Consider the following 15,178-nt stretch of genomic DNA (forward strand, 5'->3'; position numbering starts at 1 on the left):
GGCCATGAGAGGAGGCTGTTCTTCTGTTCGAAGGCTTGTTTGGAGCCCGGCCTTTCTTTCTTGCCGCGCGCTACAGAGCGCGGAGGCAGAAGTTCACCTTAGAGCACGCAGAGACTCGCTGCTGCGTCGTTGAGAACGCCGGTTTGGACCCCGTAGCGTGGCCCAGTTTCCCGTCTGCTTGGAGCGTTTTTCCACTTTCTCTGGATCTTTGACTCTTATACACTGTTGCGAGCAAACAAGTTAGCAAGGGCTGCTCTGAGGCACGCAATGGGGCTGCATTCTTCGCCTGGCCTGTGCTCTTGACTTTTTCCCGGTTTCGCACGTCGCTTGCCGATCTGTTGCTCGTTTCCACAACCGGTGTGCCTCGAAAGCGCTTTCTTCCATCGCTTTCCTCCCACTTGTTTTCCCCTACTGTCCGCCAGTCAGCGCCTCTCGCTGCCTAGCGTACCTACTTCACACCGCGACCGGTGCGCGTGGACATAGGCTACCTCCCTTCTCTACCTTCTCTCCCTGCTACCCTTGCTTGATGAAGTCAAGGAATAGGAAAGCCGTGGAGCCGTAGAGCGGGTCTCTTTTCAGTGCGCACGAATGTGCGCTCGCGGGTTCGCGGCGCCTGGCTGCTTTTCGCCTTGCCTCCATCTGTCTGGACACGATGGCGGCGCACGCATCCTCTCGCCTTTACGGCCTCTTCGACGAGCTTCGGAAGGCAGACCGCGTTGAACACATTCTTCTATGTCCGTTCGTCTCGCCTGGCCTTCCCAGTCTCGTCGTCGTGCGCCCGTCTTCGTTGGATGTCTACGACGTGAACGTTCCGTCTGAAAACGCCTCTGCCAGGGAAAACGCGAGGGGGTACACCGACGGTGCCCCCGCGGCGTCTTCCTCCCCCCAGTCGCCTTTTCTTTCGGGCGGCGGAAGCACCGATGAGAGTAAATCTTGCAGCGAGAAGGAAGGCGGTCCGCCTGTGCTGACGCTCCGGTGCTCCACGCCCTTCGCAGCTGTGCCGCTGTCGGTTTCAGTTCTCCCGGGGGCGTCGGCTTCTCCGAACCATCGCGGCAGTTCGGTATCATCCACTGGCTTGTCCGCGCCGTTCTCGCACACGCCGCTCTCGGACACGCCGTTCTCGCACACGCCGTTTTCCTCCTCCTTCCCGGTCTTCGGATTCCCTCCGTCTCCATTCGCCTACCCCCTGCCCGGCCTGTCCGCTGACCCCCTGGCTCCACGCGCAGCCGCCCGCGCTTCTGTTGCGCCAAATGCGAGAGCTGGTGCCGAGCGTGAAGGCGGGCCTTCGGGCGTCGCGACCAGCGACAATGAAGTCCCGTCGGCGCCACCCTTCGCTGTCGCTTGCTCGTATTCCTCCCTGCCTGCGGCGCCCACCTTTGCTGCACACATGCCTGCGGGCTGTGGCGCGGCTTACGCTCACGGGCGCCCCACTAGCGCGAACGGTCCCGAGGGCCTCGGCCTGCAGCCGCTCGCTGAGCGCCCGCACCCGCATGCCTCCTCTGCGCCGACGCTCGACTCCTGCTGCACGCTGCTCCTTGTTTTTCCAAACTACCAAGTAGCGACGTGCGTCTACGACCCGTTCTTCAACTGCATCAGAACCGCAACTTTCCACTCGTTCCAGCGCGCACTCGCGCCGTTCGCGGCAGCGGTGTCCCAGCTCTACGTGGATTTGTATCTTCCCGCAGACCAGAGGCGAGGCGGAGGCGGAGGTCGAGGCGAGACGGAGAGTCACCGTCACGCCGTCGGGCCCGTGAGCGACCGAAGAGGGAGAGAAGAAGAAGACGGATTCCCAGACGGCGCTCGACAGCTCCAGGGCGCGGTGGGGCTCGCGCCTGCGCGGGGGACGGAAGAGAGGCCAGGTGGCGGCGCGGAAGAAGGGAGCAGTCTCCTGCAAGTCTCTCAGATGCCGCTCGACTGGGCGAAGGTATGGACGCACGTCTGTGTCTTCTCGGCGGCGGACATGAGGAGCCCCGAAGACAGCAGCACCAAACAGGAGAAGGGGTCGGCGACCGGCGGCAGCGGAGGTGACAGCACGCTTGTTGTCGTCTCAATTGACCCCATTCACCTCGTCGTTCTCGAGCTCTCGCTTCCGGCGCGAAATCCGTATCTTTCCTCGCTGTCGGCTTCCCTCTGTCCGCACGGGGAGCCCGCCCGCGGCGCGTCAGAGAAGCCGCCACCGCAGGCGCCCGCCGCGGGGGGAAGCAGAGCCCGCCTGGGCGACACAGCGCTGGAGACAGAGGCCGACAAGCCCGAAGAAGGAAGCGAGAAGAACGCGGCGCCTTCGAGCAACGGCTTCGACTCGGTTTCTCGCAGCGGGGCTGCGGAAGCAGGATCTGCAGCCGGCGCGCACCCCGCCTCCTCCGCGAGCCGCGGCGCGCCTCCGAGCGTCAAGCACGCTCTTCCGTCGAGGTCCGCCGCTCAAGCTTCGTCTCTCCAGTCGCCATTTTTCCCGCCGGCGCCTCTGGTCCCCACGGCTCCACACGGCCCCGCCGCGTCCCCCTGGGCGCAGGGCCTGGTGCCCGCCGGCGTCTCGCCGTCTGTCTACCATCCGTCGGACCCGTCTTTCTCTTCTTTCTCTCCGTCGCCCTTCGTGCCGGTGCCCTGCCTAGCTGTGACTGACGGGCTGCCTTCCTGCGCGACGGAGTCGGCACCCCCGTACGCTGGGCCGTTCGGGCCGCACGGCTTGGGCGCGTTCCCGCCAGCTGTCTCCGACGGCGACGAGGGGACTGGAGGCGTGAGCGCCTGGCAGGCGCCCTACTGGCTCTGGGGCGAGCACCGCATCCTGATGCAGGGCGCGTGCATCCAAGACTGTTGGCACATCTCGCTCCTCGAAGACCTCCCGGTGACAGTCTGTGCGACCTCTGCGTTTGCCAAGTCATCCGCGGGCTCGTCTAGCGCCGCAGCGGCGCAGGGTGGGGGACGCCAGCTGCTTGGCGCGCAGGGTGCGAAGGCGCCGATGGGCTCCGAGGGCGCTGCGGCTTCAGCCCAGGCGTCTGTCGGCGAGAGATCCGCCGGCCGCATTGTGGAGATGAAGAAGGTCGCGGGGCGGATGCTCCCGACGCTGGCGTTGCTGTTGGAGGCCGGGGCGCTCGAACTCGGGAGTGTGTTTGGAGAACTCAATCGCGGAAACCGAAGAGGCGAAAAGGAGCTCATCGTCGTTGTCCTGGCTCTTATGCCCGAGCTCAGAGAGTTTCAAGTCATGAGGAAGGTAAGCAGACCCCAGCGCCACAGAGGTTTATATATATATATATATGTTATATATATTATTTATGCTATACATCTATATATATGTAGGTTATTTATATATATATATATATATATATATATATCTCGGTACGTATGCATGGTACGACTGTGTAGCGGAGTGTCGCAGGTGCGAGGTGCGGATAAAACGATGCTTCTGCAAGAGACACACGCGTGGCTTCGCTGTGTCTTTACTCGATTAGCGACTAGCGACAGCGTACTCTCAGTTCTCGCTAGTTGCCTGCGGGAGATTTCCTCTCGGATTGTTTTACACTGATGTGTGCTCCTGTTGTGACGGCACTTCCCCACTCCTGACTCCCATTCGCAGTTGCATCCCCCTGTTCTGTGACGCGCCACGAGCGCGTGGTGGTCCGCTCGCGCCATTGATAGCTTCGATGCTGCATCATCCGCGATGGCTGTGCTTCTGCCGTCTACCTCCACGTTGTCTTTCCTCCCGGCTCTCGCGCGTTGCTTGGCATTCGGCAGGTCGCATTATCGCTTCCGTCGCCGATTTTGTTTTTCGTTCAGATTCGCGGGATTCTTCCTGACTCATTCTCTATCATCCCGCTGCCCGCCTCCCTGGGCGGCGACCTACTCTGCGTCTCTCCCGACACGCTGAGTGTGCTGCGAATCCGCGAAGGCACAGGAGACGCGTCGTCGTCCCTTTCAGGCGCGGTCGCGGCGTCGTCCCTCGCGGGGGGCGCGGACCCGGCGCTCGTCCCTCGCAAGGGTCTCCTCTTCCCCGAAGATCTGGAGGCGAGAGAGGGCGAAGGCGACGAGTCGAAACGCGCAGTGGGTGCTAGGGATCGCGACTGGGAGGAGGATGAAGAAGGCAGGAAAGTGCGAGAGGAAGATTTGTACGAAAAAGCGGTGTGGAGAGGCGCGGGACGCGACGGAGGCCTCACGCAAGTCGTCAACAGCGCCGGGTTGCAGCGCTCCGAGCTCAAAAATCTCCCCACCGTCATCTTTGATCAAAGTGAAGTCCAGGCGGACCTCGCTGGAGCCGTCGCCGAATTCGTCGGCGAGAAATGCTGCCTCTTCGTTCTCAAAAACAGCGGACGACTTCTCCTCGCGCACTTCGTAAGAGAGGGAGATCCAGAAAGAGACACGTGAAGGCTGGCGTGGCAGTCGCAGGCACTAGCCGCTTCACGTGGGGCTTCAGATGGCCTAGGAGTTGAGCCTTGGATTGCGGGTGCTGTGCGTCGCGTCCCTCCCCGTTCTTCCTTCCACTCCATCCCTTTCCCTTCTAGCGGGCTAAGCAGCTTCGAAGACGCTGCGCGACAAAGCGTTTGCGATGTATCCCGAAACCCTAGATATCTACGACTGCGTGCAGAAGCGCAAGAGTGTGTGGCAACGCACCTGCACGTGTGCACCCACGCGAGAGGAATCCCTTTCTGCGGCTTTGCTTGGGTGCTGGGAGGTTCGATGGGAGTAAGCTGCATCTGAATGCCGCTTTCGCTGCGTTTCTCTTGCCTTGCTTGTGGCAGGTCTCCTCATCTCCGAGCTCGGGCGTGACGGACATTTTTTGGAGTTCTCCTCTCGTTTCGCTTCCGCCGCCGCAGCGTCTCCCGCCTCCGCCGCCGTTTTCCCCTTCGACTATGGACGTGTTTCCCTCGCAGACGATTGCAACTTGTCCCCTGTCTTCGTCTTGCGCGTCGCTTCTGGCCTCCGCCTCGCTGGGCCTCGAGACCGCGGCGGCGACCTCGTTCGCGGTTGCGCTGGGCGGCTGCGCGCAGGCGGCGTCGGGCCTTGCGCTGCTTCTGTTCCATCCGACGACGCTGGAGGCGAACCGGCAGCTGTCGCGCGTCCCTCCGTTCGCTCGCTATCTGCGCCGCTTCGATGACAGCGCCGGGAGAGTCCTCTGGCGCCACAGCGAGGAAGGTGACGAGTGCGAGGCGGTCATGAAGGGCTTCTCTCTAGGCGGCGGGTGGACGCTTCTGGGCGAGAAGAGCGGCAAGAAGAAACCCAAGACGCAGCAGGGGGGCGGGCGGCAGGTGGACGAAGGCGCAGACAGCGATGAAGAGGCGGGGCGCCCGCTCTTCACGCTCGACGGCAAGGAGCTTCTCAGCATCGAGCCGAATGGAGACATCCAGAGAGCCCGTCAGTACGCGCCTGTCCTTCGCCCCGAGGAGGAAACCGATGGCTGGCGACAAAAAGATGAGGCTGACGTCCATGTCGGCAGCGAGGGGCATTCGTGCGCCTCGGGGGCGCCTGGAGGGATGACCAATGGCGTCGGCTTGGTCGGCGCCTTCCGACAGGTGAGCACGTCTTCGCACCCTGTGCGATTTCTGCAGCAGCTGCGCATGCTGAGCGAAACCGCCGCCAGGAAGTCTTTGAATGGCGAGCCGACGCCTTCCACTTCGTGGACGTGCTCCCCCTCGTTCGACGAAGAAGTTGAGCATGCGCTGGCTGTGACGCTGGCGGGTGAGAAGGGCGGCGAAGGCCAGCAGGCGCCTTCGGGCCTCGCGCTTCTGCCGTCCTTCAGCGTCGCGGTCGTCGACTTCTTCTGCATGCCGCGGAATGGGGCCGTGCGGGACTTCGCCGAGTTCCCCCACCACATACCTTTCGACGCCCTCTTGGCCGCACCTGCTCCCTCCTCTTCTTCGTTTGCGGCTCCCACTCCTGCTTCCGCTTCGCCGGCTGCGCACGCGGGCGCGCCCCCGCCACCCCCTCCGCCGCCACCCCCTCCTCCGCCGCCGCCCCCCTCCGCGTCCTTCTCTTCTTCGATCTCGTCCTCCTTCGCCGCCTCCACTGCGTCGAGTTCGCCTCCTTGTTTCCACTCCAGCGCCGGCCTTCTCAACACATGGGGCAGCACGCCGTGGCTCGCGGCGCTCGGACTGCGGCAGTTTGGTCGACTCGTTTTTTCGCAGCGCGCAGTGCCCAGCGTGCCGAAGCTCGCAGTGGCTCTGCGCGCAGACGCGCAGCTCGCCCAGCTCGCCGCCCTCTGGTCTCTGGAGGCCTTCCCGCTTCGGTCACGCCCCGCGCGCGGGCGCGGCGACTTCGCGGGCGGCGAGGGCGGCGGCGAGGGCGGCGGCGACGCGCGCGAGGACCTCGGCCACTTCAAGACCGGGGGAAGACGCAGCCCTGCGGCGATTCCGCGGCACCGCTTCCTGCTCGCCTCCTCCGACCCTCAGGACGCTTCCCACGCAGGGCACACAGTCGTGTGCCAAGTCGCGCCCAAGTTCCTCAGAGACGAGGAACGAGCTCCAGACGAAGGCGCGCTGGAGGTGTTTCAGGAGGGCACGAAGTCCCCCGCGCCGGGGGCAGGCCTCGGAGACAAGGCGCGGGGCGAGCAAGCGTCGCGCCCGCCGACGGCGTTCTGCCTCTCGAAGGCGACTGTCGGATGCGGCTCCATGTGCAGCGGCCTGCTGGCGCTGCAGATAACTTCAGACGAGCTCCGCGTGGTCGCGGGCCTTTTGCCGTCGCTCCTCGTCGGCGCGCCGCTGGCGTTCTCCTGGGAGAACGAACGAGGGCCGAGTGACTCGCGCGGTCTCAAGACGGAAGAAGAGGTCGCGGCGTCTGGCGCCCAGCGGGCAGGTCAGGAGACATCTGTCCCCTCCGCCGGCGGCGCACCCTCCGCTGCAGCTGCGCCCGCTGAAGGCACGAGCGCGCCCGCCGTCCCGTCGCCAGGCGCCTCCTCCTATTCGGTTGCTCAGGCGCGCGTGTGCGAGCCCTTCGTCGTGGCTCTCGACACGAACTTCCGAGTGCATGCGTGGCAGCTAAACACGTCTCTGGCTGCGTCGGTCTGCGAGGACCTGCTGCAAGTGTACAGCGACCACCAGCAGCAGTTGGCGCTGTTGGAGGGCCTGGACGAGTGCGAGCGAAAGAACTTGCCGTTCTCTTCTTCCTTATCGCCTTCTCTTTCCTCGCCGCCGGATATCCGGCAGCTCCTGCCTCCTGTGTCTCCCCATGCGCTCCCGGCCTCGCTCCGGCGCGGACAAACCAAGTCACTGCAGCTGTTCAGGTACGCGCGGCCTCGGCTCGGCGCGTCCGCGGCGCCCCTCTCGGCGTGTCCGCGACCGGCGGGCGCGGGCGCGGGGGACGAGGCGGGCGCGGGCGGGCCTGTTGGGCGCGAAGACGTGTGCACGCCGCGAAGAGACTCGGCAGCGGCGGCGGGCGACCTCGCGGGCGGCACGAGGCCCGCGGAGAAGGCGGAGCTGAAGCGAGCAAAGCAGGAGCGCGACTCTATGCGTTTCTGTTCGGTGACAGGGCAGGCGCGGAAGGCGGAAGGCGTAGACAAGCAAGGAACGACAGTTCTCTTGTGCGCGGTCACGCTGGAGAAAAGTGGCATCCAGGCCTTCCAGGTCGTCGATCTCTTCTCGATGACGCTGCTCTTCTACTCTGCAGATCTGCTCATGGTGCCCCCGATTCTGCGAAACTGCGCGCCGGTTCACGGACCCCACAGAGCAGCCCCGTCCGCCGCGGGCTGCCACAAGGCCCTCGCCGACGCAGGCCGCTCAGTCTCCTGTCCCTCAGCGGACCCGCGCCCCGACAGGGCGCAGGCCTCCGTCCGCCTTCTGCAGCAAGGGCGCGCGGAGTTCCTCCGATATGTCGCAGGCGAGAAGCGGCCGAAGGCCGCTCGGCAGGCGGCGAGACAAAGACAAGGGCGGGATGAGGCCGCGCGAGAGGAGGCAGGCGAGAGGAAGCCAGGGTGGGAAGAAGGCGGAGGAGAGGCGGAGGCGTCGATGTGGAGCCCTGAGGAGGAACGCGCGGCGCTCGATCTCGACGTCGGTATGGAGGGCGAAGGGGCGCTGGAAAACGCAGCCGACGAATGGGCATACGCCGCAGCAGAAGGACAGGCCAGGTGCGCCGGAGACCTCGTAGAGGACGCAGGGCAAGCTGCCGCGGAGACTCGAGAGGCGGAAGAGAGAGAGAAACGCAAGCGCAAGGAAGAAATGAGGAATCTCTTGGAGTCGCCAGTGCTTTTCTCGGACTGCCTCGAGGAGGTGCTGTCTGCGGAGCTCGTCGACTTGAACCCCAACGGCGAAGGCAGGGAGCCAACGGGAGAAGACCGCGGCCCTACGCTTGTCGTGTTCATCACAGGCAGGCCAGTTCTCGTTTACCGCGCGTTCACGCTCAAGCCCTGCGTCGACCCGCACGAAGCGAAGATGCGAGACTGTGGGCAGCGCGCTCTGGAAAGGTTCCCTGAAGCTCACCCTCTCTTCCCCTTCCGTTTTTCGCTCTTTCCGCACGACGTCTTAGACCCCCTTCCGAGCCGCATTCCGTCGCCCCTCTTCTCGCTGTTCTCCGCCTCGTCGCCGCTGGCGAAAAACACTCATCAGTCGGCGCTGCTCCAGGCGGCGCCGCGCTTCTCAGCCGGAGCGGTCGTCCCCTACGACGGGGTTGGCGGCTCGGGCAAAGGCGCCTTCGTCGTGCCGCCCGTGGCGCTTCCGCGGGAGAAAGGCGAGGACGCCGCAGCGAGCCCAGGGCCTCCAGTCGTCTGGATGTGCAGCGAGAGAAACGAGCTCTTCGTGCATCCTCACGCGCGGCGCGACGTCATCGCCATGGTCCCGTTCAACAGCGACGCGTCTCCAGAGAGCTTCTTCGCGCTGACAGACGAGTCTTGCCTGGAGCTTTCGGATCTTCTGTTCTCGCCGACGCTGGATCTCCTCTCTGCCTGCAGCTCCCTGGCACCCTCCGCCGCGCTGCCGCCGCCTCAAGTCGAACTTCGCTCGCCATGGCCATCGCTCTCCGTCCCTCTGCACTTCAGCCCCTCGCGCGTGTGCGTCTCTGCGGGGAGCTCGTACCTGCATCCGAGCTGCTCGCGCGAGGCTCCGCGCGCGTCGGCGAGTCGCCTCGAGGTCCGCGTGCGGACGCCGCAGACGCCCCAGGGCCCGGCGGCGGTGCTGCCGTTCCCTTCGCAAGTCGCCAACGCGCTGGGCGCGTCGCTCGCGGCTTCCGCAGCGGCGGCGCCGGCGGTCCGCGGCCGGCTCTTCGCGGTCGCGGGCTGGCACGACGTGGAGGAGTCCCCGATGGTGGAGGAGTGCCTCGCAGAGCGCAACGGGCTGCAGCTCGAGCAGCTGGAGCTCGAAGGCCGGGGCGGGACACGCGCCGAGGAGGCGGAGCGCGCTGTCCCTGCGCCCGGCGAAGAGGGCAAGAAAGACGAAATCTACCCCAATCCCTACCTCGTCGCCTGCACAGACAAGCGCGTCGAAGCCGCTGGAAAACTCGGCAAACTCTACGAAATCCGCCTGTACCACGAATTCGACCTCCACAGGCCTATCGGGTGAGACCGGGGGCATCTGAGGAAGGAGGAAGAGAGACAAACGGAGGCGTGTTTACCGCAGCCTCACGCCACCGCGATACCGGCGCCCGAATGGTGGGGTAGGCGGAGGCGAATGCATGTACATATATGTATGTATATGTATACATGAAAAGGGGCTTAAGCGATTTCTCGATGCGAGGCAGTCATGCATTTGCACACAGTCATTTGTTCTGATTCACGCCCCCGACCTTCTCTCCCGCATGCAAGTTGCGCTCTCTCCATCTTTTGAAGACATACTCCATTATGTTCTCTGCGTGTCCAGGCAAAACTATATCAGTCTACATATATATATATATATATATATGTACATGTGTATGTCGGTCTGCGGCCGGGGACTTCAGTGAGAGGAGTCTGGGGTACTGTGGTTTTCTGTCTGTTTTGTGCGGCACGTCTTTCCTGCAGCACCTACACGCTGCGGACGTGCGAGGAAGTCCTGAGTTTTTCCTTCGTGGTGCTCGACGGCGCCGAGCACCTCGCGGCAGGCGTGGGCGTTCCACTCTCCGAGACAGTCGAGTGCAGCGGACGCCTTTACCTCTTCAAGCTCCCCGAGGCGACGACCCGCGTGCTGGACCACCCCGCAGGCAGCGACAACACAGAACAGGTAAAAGCAGGAAGGCAGGGGGCGGAGGAGGGGGGTAGAGGGTTGCTGCCCGGAGAAGAATCACTCTATACCAGACAAAAACCACACGTTGGGCAACTAGAGGACGCGCAGTCGCAGAGACTTCGTCGCTCCAGTATGCTCTCAGGAGAGAGGGAAAGGCAGGAGTGCGCTGCGAGGGCGTGATGCGGCGGAAAGAGCCGCATTGTGGTATTTTTTTCACCCATCCGCCTGCTTTTTTTGAATATGTTGATATGTTGATCAATGTACTGGTGGTAGATAGGTTGCCTGGTCGACAAACAGATATGCAGATAAATGGATGGGAGATGAATAAATAGAGGGACAGCTATATATTGATACATAATGTATGTGGGTATGTGTATGCATGTCTGCGTGTCCAGCGGCCAGATATCGCTGTGTCTACATCGTCTGTGTACTTTTTTCGGGGTGCGTGCGGCATGGTTCTGTCTCCAGGGGCAAGCGTATTTCACTCCCGAGCGCCTCGACTTGTTTGCGGACATCGTCTTGAACGGGCCTGTGACGGTCATCGGCAGCTTCTTCTCGTCGCCCGCGGAGCGGAGTTATGTTGTGCACTCTGTGGGGGCGAGGCTGTTTGTCCACGTGAGTTCGCAGGACTCGTCGTGGCATTCTACCACAGAGTCGCCTCTCTCGAGGGCAGAAGTCGAAACGGCGAGGTCCCATCGAACGCAAGAAAAATCTATTTGTTTCGACGCGCAATGTGTCTGGCGCTACCTGCGCATGGATCGACCGCGCCGGGCTGCCGCGCCAGGCGCGAATATGTGTTTGTTTCCACGGGCCTGTGTGTCTCTTTCTGGAGGCAGTTAACGGTGAGGTGATTGTCTGTTTGTCGGCTTCGCATGGCGTCTGTCTGTACTTTGCACATGGGTTCCCGCCCTTTGGGAGGGGTTCGGGCTTCGGTCACCCAGGCTCTCCTGCGAAGCTCGTCCGTACATGCATCTGCATCGAAGCGTTCACATGTGATGCTGTTGACGCATGCAGTGTGGGCTGCGCGAGGTGGGGGTGCAGGGACCGCGTGACGCCTCTTCACTCACGCGTCACTCGGACTCCTTCCCCTCATCTGGGTTCAGCGTCTTGTTTTTTTCAGGAGATGGAGGGCAGCAAGTTCCTGCGCGGCGCCTTCAGCGACTCGGCTGTGTGCGTGACTTCGGTCGCGAATGTCCGCAATTTCTTCCTTCTCGCCGACGCGCTCAAGGGCCTCAGCCTCGTCTCGTAAGCGCAGCCTCGCGACTCCGGGTCGGGGGAATCTGGATTTCTCGCTGCTTCAGCGCGATCCCCTGCTTGCGTGTGACGATGTCTGGCTGTTGTCTCCGCTCTGAGAAGAGATGCAACGCCGAGGCCGTTTTCGCGAGGGGGGAGGCGGGGAGAGGGGAAGCTAATGGCTGCTTCACGAGTGCCGTCAGGATCGAGGTAACGAGCCGCACGCAGTGGGAGAAGCAGTCGGGATGCTTGAGCTGTCAGACTGGCTAACGCCCATCCAGCGAGGACGACAGACAGACTGAAAGAAGATCTCTAGATGAGTCCACTGCAGATTAGGGTAGTCGTTTTGGTCTACGTGTATACAAATGGGTGTATATATATATATATATGTATATATATGTATATATATGTGCTAGGAGCGTGTGTTGGCCATGGTTCACGTGCTCTTGTGTGCGTGTTTCTGAATAGATGGGAGTACAACGGTGAAGCCGACTCGAGGAAGATGACGCGCATTTCGCGGACCTTCCCGAAGTCGAACCTTCCGGTCATCGCGTGCAGCTTCCTCGTGCATGAAAACCTTCTCGGTGAGGATAGCGAAACAGAGTTCAAGGATGTCGCCGCGATTCAAAGCCCTCGCACGTCGCCTTCCCCTCAATAGGCACGCTGAAAAAGCTCTCGCTGGGAACCTAAACATCTGCTTCGTTTACGCGCCAAACGCCGGCTGTCTGTCTGCACTGGCGTCTCCGTGTGAATCAAGCTGGGCGCGTGTCTGTCGGAGACCCCGAGGCCCACCTTGGGGCCGTCGTGTGGGCTCTTGGAAAAGTTCCTCCGTTCGTGCGCGGTTCCGAGGCGACCCCCGTCTGCGTCCCGCGATGAGAACAGAAAGTGTTTTTCGGCTGAAAGGCTCAGCGGATTGTCTTATCCGAATTCAGTGCTCCGGTGCGATGCCCTGGAGAGTCGCGCGGCTCGGGCTTCGAGTCTTTACGCGAGGGGCGAGGAAGGGACATGGGGTCGTTGCACAGATGGCGGCGTTCTGCGTGTTGTGGATGCCGTGAGCAGGCGCGCTGGCGACGGACGTCAACGGGAACGTGCGGCTCTTCTGCTACAACGCGGACAAAAACGCCCAAGGATTCGAAAAATTCGACGTACGTGTGTGTGAGATGTCTAATCTACGGACTCTTTGCCGTTCATGAGTTGTTCGACAATTCTTTTTCGAGGAAACAACAAAGAAGCAGTCGCTCCTAGAGTGATTGGTGTGCCAGACATTGACAGCATGTCAACGGGCGTGCGAGTGGAGAGTCTATGGACCGGCCCATCGCCCCGTCATTTGGAGCGATCGTCTCTGCACAACTAAGCCGCGACTCAGATATTCGCAGCGTGCCATTCGCTTGTTTCATCACTCTCTTGGCTCCCTCTGTGTGCCTGTTTTGCCTTTCGTTGTGCGGGATCTCCATCTAGTTCGGATCGGTGCACCTCTCCGGCGTGTCCATGTCCTTGGGCCTCTTGTGGTATCCACCTCTCCCCGCTCTGTCCTCCGAGCGGGCATGGTTCTTTGAAAGCGTTTGCTTCAAAGTTCCGACGGCGTGTCGCTTTCGCATGTGCCTCAGATCCTTCAATGCGACTCCGAGGACCGATGCGCCGACGGGTGCATCGTCAAGCTCCAACAGTTCGTTGTCGAGTCCGACTCAGTCGCCGCTGTAAGCCTGACGCCAGCGATCTCGAATATACGCGTCCAGAGGAGGCGACGAGTAGATTTGCAGGGCCGCGGTCGGCGGTAGACAAGAAAGAAAGGGGCGAATAAGCCCCGGTGAAACGGACAGATGCACAAGGACGCCGGGCGACGCCGCGGCGAAGCAGGCGAACTTGGTCTCTGGCTCCTGTGGTTCACATTGGGATTGGGGTCAGAGGAGTAAAATGCCGGAGACGGGAGGAGGGGAGGGGGGGACGAGTCACAGGTTACAGGGAGGGAGTGTGCGTGGTCGACTGGCAAGCTTTCGAGTTTTCGAGATTTCTTCTTTTCGCTCGTGTCTGTCTCTCGCGGTGTCCTGCGCAGCTCGGGGAAGCGTCTGACGGATCCGCTCTCCTCTTCAGGCTTCTCGCCGATGACTCCTACTCCTTCCTTCGAACGCTGCAGGTAGGAAGCGAAGCTGCGCCAGGTGTGGGTTGAAGACAGGAAAGGTGCAGAGCTGTGCGAATCGTGTCTCCGCAGTCTCTGGGTCCGCCTCTGCTGCATATGCCCCACCCGTCGGTTCTCCTCAGCCTCTCTCCGCGTCGTCCTCGCTCTTTATGAAATAGCAGCATCGGCTGGTCAGGCTCGTTGCAGAATAGGGCGTGCTATGCAAACTGTGTTAAGTATCTTGCCCTTTCAAACGCCTTTACTGGTAGCTGCGTCTTTCCACACAGGATCGCATGGCGCGGTATCTCCCGGCGCCGCTCGGACTGCACCCGCTCTTGGGGCGTCTGCCGGTCGGCGACGTCTCTCTGTGGACGAAGCTGCATTTCCGCTCATCGGACTGCGAAGATGAAGAAGACGTTCTGCGCTCGCGCAAGCGCATGATCGACGGGTCGATGCTCAAGGCGTTCCCCTTCCTCTCCACGCCGGTCCTCGCTGGGCTCCTGTCTCCCTTTCTCCAGCGCGAAAAGAGACAGGCTGAAAAGCGGAGAAAGAGACAGGGCGGCAAGGCGGGCGAAGAGCCGGGCGATGAAGGACAGCACGACGCCGCAATGGACGAGGGCGGCGCTGCAGAAGACCGCGAAGAGACGGGCGAGGAAGGAGAGGCGACCGTCTTTCCTGAGTTTGAATCGATGGTAAGCGGCGCGAAACTGCGGGAGGCGTCTCGGGAGCAAGAGCGGGCCAACCGAGAGGAAAATACCTTTTTCTGCTTCGACTGTCAATCGCGGTCAAGCGTGCTTGGTTGTGTATAGAGTGTGGCTTTCGACGATGCCGCATGCACCCAAGTCTTCCTCGCTTTTCCGCTCGCCGCCTCTTCACGCGTTGGATGGCGTGGTTTTCGTTCTGTTTGTTCTCCTTGGCTCTGTTTTATTCTCGTGTGCTGCTTTTCTAGTCATGTTTTTAGTGTGAACTCCTCTTTCCAGGCTTGAGTGCGTTCGATTCTCTTCAATTCCGTCTTTTGCTGAAGCTTCCTATTGGCGTGCGACGGATGAAGTCACTCCTGAGCGCGCGGGCACTTAACCAGCAACTGGAAAGGTAGACCTAGGGGGCATGAAGGTTTTCCCCATCGTGTGAAACCCGTTCTCTTTCCTTTTTGTCTTTCAGGCTGCACTCCGGCAGTTCCTCGTTTCCTCTGGAGCGCTAGGCGGAGCATACACGCGGTTGCTGGCGTGATGTGGGGGTCGCCACGGACGTTTTTGTCTCTGGTGCCTGCACTGCGAATCGAAGACGAACACTCTCGTTCCTTTCGCTGTGTCCTCCCTCCGAGGATCTTCTTTTTCGCCTCCTTGTGACCCGGTCCACGTGAGTTTCCTCTTGTCATCTCTGCTGGGCCTCCTGCGGTCCCGTCCGTCATCCGCTGCACTGACTCCCGTGTACTGCGCGCTAGCGTGAACGCGGACGCTCTTCTCGACTGTATGCGCACAAACGATATGTGTGCGGAAAAACAGCTTTGCACATTCACAATTTGCGCTGCCTTATCTCCTTGTGTGCTCGTCGAGGGCCGCGCCTAAGGCCTAGGGCGTCCACACGTGAGCCTCAGACCAGAAGGGCAAGAGGGCGTGACTTTTCACGCCTTGTGCGAATATGCGGTGTTCCAGTTTCACGGCTGCTAGACTTGCGGAGAGACTCGACAAGCTGTGCAGGCAGACGTAGGAAAGCG

General features: G+C 61.8%; 1 protein-coding gene across 1 annotated transcript; it reads left to right on the forward strand.

The window, feature by feature from the left end:
- Positions 1-652: 652 nt before the first annotated feature.
- Positions 653-14,691, forward strand: BESB_062510 (uncharacterized protein; the record flags this gene model as incomplete). The annotated part of the gene is made up of 12 exons (XM_029364665.1): positions 653-3,208; positions 3,772-4,323; positions 4,731-9,469; positions 9,911-10,109; positions 10,581-10,727; positions 11,233-11,357; positions 11,814-11,929; positions 12,405-12,490; positions 12,953-13,042; positions 13,399-13,479; positions 13,749-14,153; positions 14,623-14,691. The coding sequence occupies 12 exons, from the start codon at positions 653-655 to the stop codon at positions 14,689-14,691; spliced, it is 9,165 nt and encodes a 3,054-aa protein (XP_029219373.1).
- Positions 14,692-15,178: the final 487 nt, after the last annotated feature.

This window comes from Besnoitia besnoiti, chromosome V, assembly GCF_002563875.1.
Source record: "Besnoitia besnoiti strain Bb-Ger1 chromosome V, whole genome shotgun sequence".
Taxonomy (NCBI): Eukaryota; Apicomplexa; class Conoidasida; order Eucoccidiorida; family Sarcocystidae; genus Besnoitia; species Besnoitia besnoiti.